At 38.4% G+C, this 9015-nt stretch overlaps 2 protein-coding genes across 11 annotated transcripts in view; one reads left to right on the top strand and one right to left on the bottom strand.

Annotated features, from left to right (window-relative positions):
• The first annotated feature begins 3483 nt into the window (after positions 1-3483).
• On the top strand, positions 3484-5092 carry LOC111432104 (protein FAF-like, chloroplastic). The gene is made up of 2 exons (XM_023068907.1): positions 3484-4358; positions 4458-5092. The coding sequence occupies exons 1-2, from the start codon at positions 3660-3662 to the stop codon at positions 4896-4898; spliced, it is 1140 nt and encodes a 379-aa protein (XP_022924675.1). The 5' UTR covers positions 3484-3659; the 3' UTR covers positions 4899-5092.
• A 2915-nt stretch (positions 5093-8007) lies between these two features.
• Positions 8008-9015, bottom strand: part of LOC111433308 (R3H and coiled-coil domain-containing protein 1-like) — a 3732-nt gene continuing 2724 nt past the window's right edge. For 3 of the 10 annotated variants that reach the window (XM_023070339.1, XM_023070356.1, XM_023070365.1), the window contains 4 exons: positions 8921-9015; positions 8623-8784; positions 8437-8526; positions 8008-8323 (listed from right to left, as the gene is read on the bottom strand). In XM_023070339.1, coding sequence (XP_022926107.1) covers positions 8175-8323; positions 8437-8526; positions 8623-8784; positions 8921-9015 — 496 coding nt within the window. In that variant the 3' untranslated portion in view covers positions 8008-8174. The remainder of the gene's footprint in view (positions 8324-8436; positions 8527-8622; positions 8785-8920) is intronic. The other 7 variants (XM_023070383.1, XM_023070331.1, XM_023070397.1 and 4 more) reach the window with 4 other exon arrangements.

Here is a 9015-nt window from a genome sequence, read left to right as displayed (position 1 = left end):
ATAGTTTTCACTCTTATAAATAAAAAGTAAGTAACATGATCATGTTGCGAGGGATGTATGAGTCATTAGGTGTCGAATATGGATTTCAAATCCAAATCCGAATCCTGGACATGGGTCGTGTTATAATCGTATCAGAGTGGTAATTCTCCCGGTAAAATGTGGTTGAGGCACGAACGAACGTGAAAGCTGGTGGAAATATGATACTCGAGTAAAGGAAGAGTATATGAACGAAGGACAAAAAAATAAATAAAGGTAAATCGAACCTATTTACATTTTGACATCACATATATTTAAATTAAAATATAAATAAATACCAAAGCAATCAAACATATTTAAATTAAAAAGTAAAATGCACTAGACAAAGCGCCTAAAGGAGAACTTTAATTTCTTTTTTTTCATTTTATTTCTAAAAAGAAAAGAAAAAACATTTGTACATTTTGACATCACACCGTTCTTTTTCTTTTTGTAATATAGAATTATAAAGTTTTGATATTAAATAAAAATATCAATGATATTTTAATTTTTTTAAAAAAAAACGTGTCGAAATGGTCGAAAAATACAAACAGGAGCTCAAAAGTTCTTAGTATCATGTCTAAACTTAACCAAATTTTGAGTCGATTAGGAACGTCTGAGTTAAAAGCTATTTTTTTCATTATTAAAAGTCTTTTGAAGATATCTCGTCTTTTTAAATTATTAGTTTTTTTATTAAAAGGAAAAAGATAAAATGACGGAAAAATGTTAAGATAATGTATAAATAATAAGTTAAGAAATGAAATTGTTACTATAAAATAATGGTTTAGATCAAAGTACGATGTACATAGTCTATGAATACCTTTTTTTTGAGGCCTTTCATCCTCTCCATTGGTCCTTCCCCTTTTTGCTTTTTTATTTTACTTTTAAATCCTCCTTAAGGACCCTTTTCTTTTCGGGTAGGACCTGAAATCTCGACTTTGGATTTTGATTCTTTTATGTTCGGGATGTGTATCAACTTCATATGCATAGTTCTATGTGCACCACTTTCGTATCCATAAAACCCATTAGGTTGATATCAGTTTCGTTATCTCTAAATCTCGCTACGTACTTATCGATTTCATACATAAGTATATCCATTTTAGACACATTGTAACAGCCCAAACACATCGCTGGTAGATATTGTCCTCTTTAAGCTTTTCTTTTTGAGTTCCTCTCAAGATTTTAAAACGCGTATGCTAGGGGAAGGTTTCCACACCCTTATAAATGGTGTTTTGTTATACTTGATGCTTTAATGTTCGTGGACACCCAACATTTTATATATATATATGTCGTACAGATACATGAGGTCTCACAAGTCAAAAATGTCGTTTTAATACATGAAATGTTTTCATCGTTTCACATGACTATTATAAACTCATCGTTCAAATCATGACTTAAAAAAAATTAAACGTTCATCTACACTAAGATCACTTATGGTACAACCAAACTCCAACTCACTACACAATCATACAAATCTTTTTCTTGCTAACAACTTGTATAGAGCCTAAGACCCATCAACGAATCAAGTTAGATTACTCATTCACAAAGAACTCTATAATAAAGCCCGTCTTAGTTTGCATCGGGTTTATTCGAACTTGACCGATCAAAAGTTAAGGTTTGTTTGAGCTCTTCGACCAAGATTAGACCTAATTATCTCTAAAGGGTGTGAATTGGATTGCGAGATCCCACATTAGTTGGAAAGAGAAACGTAGTATTCCTTATTAGGGTATAGAAATCTCTCTCTAGTGGACACGTAATAAGCGATGTTACAGTTTTGTATACAGACTCAGATTTCTTTAGTACAAATTTAACGTTCCAAGTAAATTTCGGTAGCTATGGCCCGTTCTTTATGATCCGTTCTTGCACGTAATAGAATAATAGTATAAACACAAAATGATTTAAACCTAAAAGAATCATCGAAGAAATAAGAAAGCAGAGAGTAGTGAGATGTCAAGCTTTCCAACATGAAAATATTCCAAAGATCTGATCACCCAATTTGGATCTGATGCAACCAACAACATCAACGTATGCCTTATTTTTGTTGCATTCTTTGTCTTTTCCGTACATTTGGTACAAAATAATTATACATTCTAATTTTTTGTACATCATTGTTGTTCGTAAATAAGTTCCCAACATGTTACGGTAATCATAATAGTCTGCTTATTAACTAGGCGTATACACGAGTAGGGTTAAGTTTGAAATTTTTTTCAAACCAATTTAAAATTTCGAGTTAGATGGGTTAGTGATTTGAGCACTCTGAATAGAGTTCACAATCCAACTCTCTATTTGGGTTGTTTTGTTTTAATTAATTTTAAAAAATCTATTTAACCATGATGTTACATATCAAACATTTACCGGTAGTAACAAATGTCAAATATTCTTAATCTTCGTAATAATCTTAAAAATAGGATAGGGTGGTGTCACGACCTGATTTTCGAGATTTTGAGTGTTGGACCATGATTAAAAGACAAAATACAAGCAAATGAAAGTAAGAATTAAAATAAAAGTGAAAGTACAAAAATAGGGTAAAATTGAGTGCGATTAAGAGTAACAAAATATCATTGTCAGAAGAAAATGAGAACAATACAAATAGATGTTGTTCAAGTTATTTACAAACGGGAAACGGAAGCGGGATATGAATACAAATGATAACCCTAAATAAATGCAAATTAACTGATGACACGGGTCGACCTCTGTGACAGCGCAACTCCCAAGCACCTCCCCTCTTGACGCGTGCCTAAAAAAGAAAATGAGAAAAGGGTGAGTATGAAAATACTCAATAAGCAACCTACTTCTAGGTTGTCGTTGCATCCAATTCCTAATAGGTTTCCATGGATTTTTCTCTAGGCTCTAGAAAGTTTTCTTATATGTCGACCGTGTCAGGGCCTAGAGTCATTACCGCATTCACTAGGGGTGACTATCATGAATCTTCTACCCATGTAGTCCATAGTCCATGTGCAGGACCAATTTATGGCATCACATACATTAACCATGACTTGTCCCTACACTCTATAGAAGCACTCAACTTGACAACTAATTATATAGACTCAAATCTCTCTCTGAGACCGGTTTACGAGTTGCGACGTCATCCTTAACCCGTTTATACACTCAATAGAAATATCCGGGTCGTCTAAAATCTCTCTCCAAATCGGAGTTATGGAGCTGTGGCAACACTAAAAGAAAATGGAGTATTTAATTTCTGGTGGTCGCTGCAGTAAACCTAACTCAAAGTTATTGGCACATTGTCCGAAGAAGAGGAATAATTGGTCGTAGTTGGAAGTGTCCTCTCCAAATCCAGAGCTAAATATTTGGTTATTTTGTGTACCCTTCAACTTTACAGACAATAAAAAATGCATAACTGTGTAGAGGCAGCAAAAGACAAAGCTGGAGACAGAGTCTATTCATGGTGGCGTTAATGCGGGCCCTCTTATCGATTCCCATGGCGGACTATAAATACCCACTTTCCTCTTCCCCTTTCGTGGCAACCTCATTTGCATCATCTTCTTCTTCTTCTTCTTCTTCACTTCCCCTGCTTCCCTTCTCTGCAACTCTGCACCTTCAGCGGTCTCCTTCTTCCGACCGCTGCCGGTTGCTGTAGTTGCTCTTCTAGAAACACTCAAAAAAACCCAACAGCACAAAACCAAATCATGTCGCCATTGAAGATCTTTCAAGCTTCCTGCGACGACAAAAAACAGGGCATCGTCGCTGTTCTGTCCTCCGACCCCGACCGCTCCAAATCCCAACCTTCTTCTCTCCGAAGAACACTCTCTGCTGACATGTCGTCCCATAAATGGATTTCCCAAATGAAAAATGTCGCTTCTTGTCAAGAATTTGGTCTCTGGGATTCAATTCAAGAAAGGGAGAAAAAGAAGAAGAAAACAGAGGAGGATAAAACAGAGTCTGCTGATATTTGGGGCTCTGTCATCAAATCTCGTAAGGATTTTAATGCTAATCCTTATGTTCCTCCTCGGCAAATGGGTAAGTGTTTAAGTGAGAAAAGCCTTGAGATTTGTACTGAAAGTCTTGGATCGGAAACCGGCTCTGATGGGTTCTCGTCGTATCCATCATCGGAGAACGGAGATTCCGACGAGGAGGAGTTTGAAGTAGAGGATCAAGGGAAGCCGATGAAGTATAGCTATAAAAAATCACCCCCCCGCCGGTCGTTTCCTCCACCGTTGCCGACACTCTCCGGCCCGGATGGAGAGTTAGTACGGATGCAGCCCCGCCGTGACAACGGCCGGTTGGTCCTCGAGGCCATGTCCGTGCCTTCACAGAGCACCTTCTCCGCCCAACGTCAAGATGGCCGCCTCGTTCTCACCCTCGTTAATCGCAAGCCCATTAACGAGGTAAATCACTTAATTAGCAAGCTAATCTTGATCAAATACTGCATTAATTATGTAAACAGTCAATAAAGTTTAATCCTTTTGTTCATATTCTTAATCCAGATCAAAGAAGAAGAGAAAAAGATTGAAAATTCATCACAATTACCAAGTGGGTTACTAAAATCCCACAGATTAGCATCAATGATGAACAGAAAATCAAGAGTTTTAGCCAACAGGAACCCATCACTCCCTCCACGCCCAAAGACAGCAGCAGCAGCAGCTCAGCCAATAACCCCCTGCGCCGCCCCACCTACCGCAGCGTTGTTGAATGCCTACGAGTACTACTGGAGGTCGAAGCCGAGCTCGAAAGCGGGGGCGGCGGCTGTGAACCCGCTCGGGCAGCAGGGGGCGGCATTCAAGAATAGCAACAGGAAGATTATGATATGCAAGAACAGAGCAGTGAATGAAGAAGAACAAATGTTAGTGATGTCTCCAAAAGGGAGCTGTAAGGAAGTCCGGCGGACGGCGGTGGTTTGGGAGCCACGGTGCATTGCCACATCCTAAGTAGTTGATGATATTCATTTGGCGAAGGCTGTAAGCTAACTGTTGTAGCTGGGTGTGAATTGGGTTCTTAATTTAGTGTTAACTTGCCTTTCCACTCTTTGGGGAATTATGTTGAAAAGAATAAAAAGGTGTTGAAAGAGAAAGAGTGAGAGATTATTACTTTTCATTTGAGAGAAATATTTACCCTTCATGAAGTTTAATAATATATATAGTTAAATTATTAATTTAGATTTTGAATTTTGATCCATATCGAGACTCCGAACACGTACATATAGGCTAATATTATGAAGGATTAGGTTGAACTAGATATATGATGTGAGATCCCATATCGGTTGAAGATGAGAACGAAACATTTCTTATAAGGGTGTGAAAACATCTCCCCAACATACGCGTTTTAAAACCGTGAGGCTGATTGCAGTACATAACGGGCCAAAACGGACAATATTTACTACTGGTGGATTTTGGGCGTTATAAATGATATCAGAACTAGACATTGGGTTGTGTGTCAATGAAGACTCTGAGCCCCTATGGATTGTGAGATCTCATATCAGTTGGAGAGGGGAATGAATCTTACAACAATTCAAGAGGGGAATGAATCTTACAACAATTGAAGAGGGGGAATGAAACATCTTTATAAGGGTGTGGAAACCGTGAGGCTGACGAAAATACGTAACGAGGCTAAACAGATAGTATTTTCTAGTTGTGGGGTTGAGCTTGGAGCGTTCATATGATACGAGAACACCCTAATTTGAGCTGCGGCTATATCGTAGCTCACCACGAGTAAAGTCATCAGGTTCCTCATCTTTGGTCACTTTTCATTATCTAGATTGGAATATTTGTTAACCTAAACAAATATCTTTTAAAACATCCAATAACATATTCAGGCTAGCAATCATAAAAGGCTGAATAAATGCTCACGTCAAAAAAAAAAAATCTCTATCAACTAAGCAGAAGATAGAAAGAATATATACTCTTTTTTAGTAATAGAAAACTCAAGGGTGCATCTTGTATGTGATCTTCAAACTCGATTCAAATCGGCTAATATAATCTTAAGCTTGAGCTGTTACAAATGGTATTAGAGTCAGCCACTGGGAAGTGTGCTAACGAAGACGTTGGCTCTCAAGGAAGGTTGATTGTTAGGTCCCATATCGGATGGAGAGGAGAAAAAACATTCCTTACAAGCATATATAAACCTTTCTCTGACAGACACGTTTTAAAATCGTGAGGTTGATGACGATATGTAACAAACTGAAGGAGACGATATCTGCTAGCGGTAGGTTTTAATTGTTACAAATGGTATTAGAGCCAGACACTAGACAGTGTGACAACGAGGACGTTGGCTCCCAAAGAAGGTGGATTATTAGGTCCCATATTAGATGGAGAGGAGAACGAATCATTTCTTACGAGGGTGTAGAAACCTTTTTCTAACAAACGCGTTTTAAAACCGTGAGACTGACCACGATATGTAACGAGCTGAAAGAGACGATATTTGCTAGCGGTAGGCTTGGATTATTACACTTCCTAACTTAAATGTTGAGCAAACTCGACACTCATGAAAGATGTTACCTTTCACAATTCCATTCATACAGCATACTAGATTAGATAAACACATTACATCACATCAACCGTTAAATAACACATAACGAACGACCAATAATAAAAATAAAAGATCAAACTTAAAAACGAAGGACCAATAATAAAAATAAAAGATCAAACTTAAAAACGATTCGATTAGTGAGAGAGAAGTACACACAAAATCTTAGCACCATCTTTGACGAAGTTGAAAGTGTCATGTCTGTCTATGACATTGAATGGCTATGGCTGTTGTTTTGGGTAAGAATTTAGAGAGCCAATAAAGCTTTGAAGTTGGGTCACTTCCGAAATGACTGACTGCCCTCTATTATGGGAGCATCATGATCCGCCATGGATACGCCTTTCCTCTTTCACATTCAAATTCTCTTCAACTTTTCATCTTTTTTTACCCACCATCCTCATCGCGTAACAAACGGAGGATTTCTTCTTATTCACCGAGGTAAAGCAGCATGTCCACTAGTAGCGCCAGTCGCGGTTGACCCATCATCATCTCGCGTCGGATCCCTCTTGGATCGGGAGGCCGAAGCACAGTGAGGGATTGAATTGGAAATATATATACACGAATTGGGTAAGAGTTATTTACTGATTACTAGGGTGATTGATTCAAAAGAATAATAATAATGAAGTGAAGATATATGCTCCATTATTGAAGGGGTTATTAAGGCTTGTGAGCTCTTGTAGCTTTTGGGAATCATTGGGCTTTTTAAACCCAATGTTGGGTCAAGATCCAAGCCTTATTGAATTTGGGCTCAACGAGCAAGAGCATTGGGTTGTGGCCCAAAAGAGAGCCCACATAGAGAGGTGAGGTAGGTCCATAATTGGAAGTTCTACCTTGGAAATGTAGCGGTGTATTGTCTTTCCCGATTTGGTCCGTTCGGTATCGTCATCAGCCTCACAATTTTAAAATGCATCTACTATAGAGAAGGTCTACCGCTACTCCAACTAGTGTCTCGTACTGTCCAATGATTGACTCTAGTACTATTTGTAATAGTTTAAGACGACTACTAACAGATATTGTTAGCCCTACTCCAATGACTGTCTCGAACCATTTGGTGACAGGCACTGATACCATTTGTAACAGTCAAAACCCACCGCTATCAAATATTGTTAGTCCTACTCCAACCCGTGTCTCGCACTGTTCAATGACTGGCTCTAGTACCATTTGTAATGGTCCAAACCCACCATAGCAAATATTGTCCACTTTGACTTATTACATATCAATCACCATCAACTTCACAATTTTTAAAACACGTCTACTAGAGTACTAGAGAGAGATTTCCACACCCTTACGAGGAATGTTTCATTCCTTTATTCAACCGACATGAGATCTCACAACTTGTAATTTCATCTTGCCCAACTATATCAAAGGAAAACTAGCTCTATCACTAAGGCAAAGAGTCGTATCTTCCTTGTAGCCTACAATATGTCCTTCATTTTGTATCATGCAATGCCTTTTCTAGGACATAAAAGTGAGGTAATCGAGTTATACAGAGCACTCATCAGTTCAAAAACAGAATAGTGCAGCCATAAGGACAAACTTTTATATTTCTTTAATGGAACTCAAGCCATGGGGATGTGTAATGGAGTAAAGCGTTCTTGAGATAAACAAGAATTTCCATCCATTCAACAAAAAAGTACAAGAACTAACCTAACTTGGATCATCACTTCCCCAAGCTTCATCCCTCAACTTGTGGTGCCTTCTTCCAGTTTTCTTAGTCCTTTCATCGCGAAGGCAGTGGGGAAATCTGGAAACCTCAATCCTAATCCTTGAGCGATCAGCCGCCGGGCTATTCTAACATCAGTCTTTGGCCTCAGCTTTGCAGGCTCCAGATCTGACATTACCACAGTAAACCAAAACCAAAAATGGAACATTACCTTTTTTTTCAATATAAGGTTAAAAGGGAAGATCTTATGAACGCTAGCAAATTCAAGGAGCAGCTCATACCACTCGGTGAAATTGAGCTCAACAGAGTATCATTCTCATCAAGTATGCGTGCAGTGAAAGGAGATCTAATACGATTCAGAGCCTCGAGTGCTGCATCAAAAAATCAAGATAGTTATCAATGCATGAAACAACTTCATCAACATTACCTAGAGACATAAACTGTGCCGAAAATTCTAAACTATTTACCAGCTGATGGTGTCTGAAAAACTACAACTACGACTGACTCATTGACCCAGCGAAGGAGAACTCCAGAATTCATGCACCTCCCAAGTAGCCTTTCAAGTTCTATTGTTCTGGTAGTCGGTGGAAGGTCAGCTAGGACAAGAACATGTTGAGTACTATAGTGTTCTGGATTCACACAAACTAAAAAGGCTTAGCTCTCGTGTGATAATTATGACTTCATGTCCACAAACATCAATATAAAACACATTCTATCATAACAACGAATAATTTCCTTCCATCATATTTGAAAACTGTGACATACTTAACACTTGAGGGGCATCTTCCGCCTGCAATACTTGAGGAGCATCTTCCCCCTGCAATACTTGAGGAGCATCTTCCCCCTGCAATACTTGAGGA

This window comes from Cucurbita moschata, unplaced genomic scaffold, assembly GCF_002738365.1.
Source record: "Cucurbita moschata cultivar Rifu unplaced genomic scaffold, Cmos_1.0 Cmo_Scf00003, whole genome shotgun sequence".
NCBI lineage: Eukaryota > Viridiplantae > Streptophyta > Magnoliopsida > Cucurbitales > Cucurbitaceae > Cucurbita > Cucurbita moschata.
The sequence above is the reverse complement of the archived record's forward strand: the minus strand, read 5'-3'. Positions and strand labels throughout refer to the sequence as shown.

Bases quoted from the DNA above. Each gene is read 5' to 3' on its own strand.
- LOC111432104 (XM_023068907.1), top strand. From the start codon at position 3,660: ATGTCGCCATTGAAGATCTTTCAAGCTTCCTGCGACGACAAAAAACAG. The intron at 4,359-4,457 runs GTAAATCACTTA...TTCTTAATCCAG, and splicing joins ATCGCAAGCCCATTAACGAG to ATCAAAGAAGAAGAGAAAAA.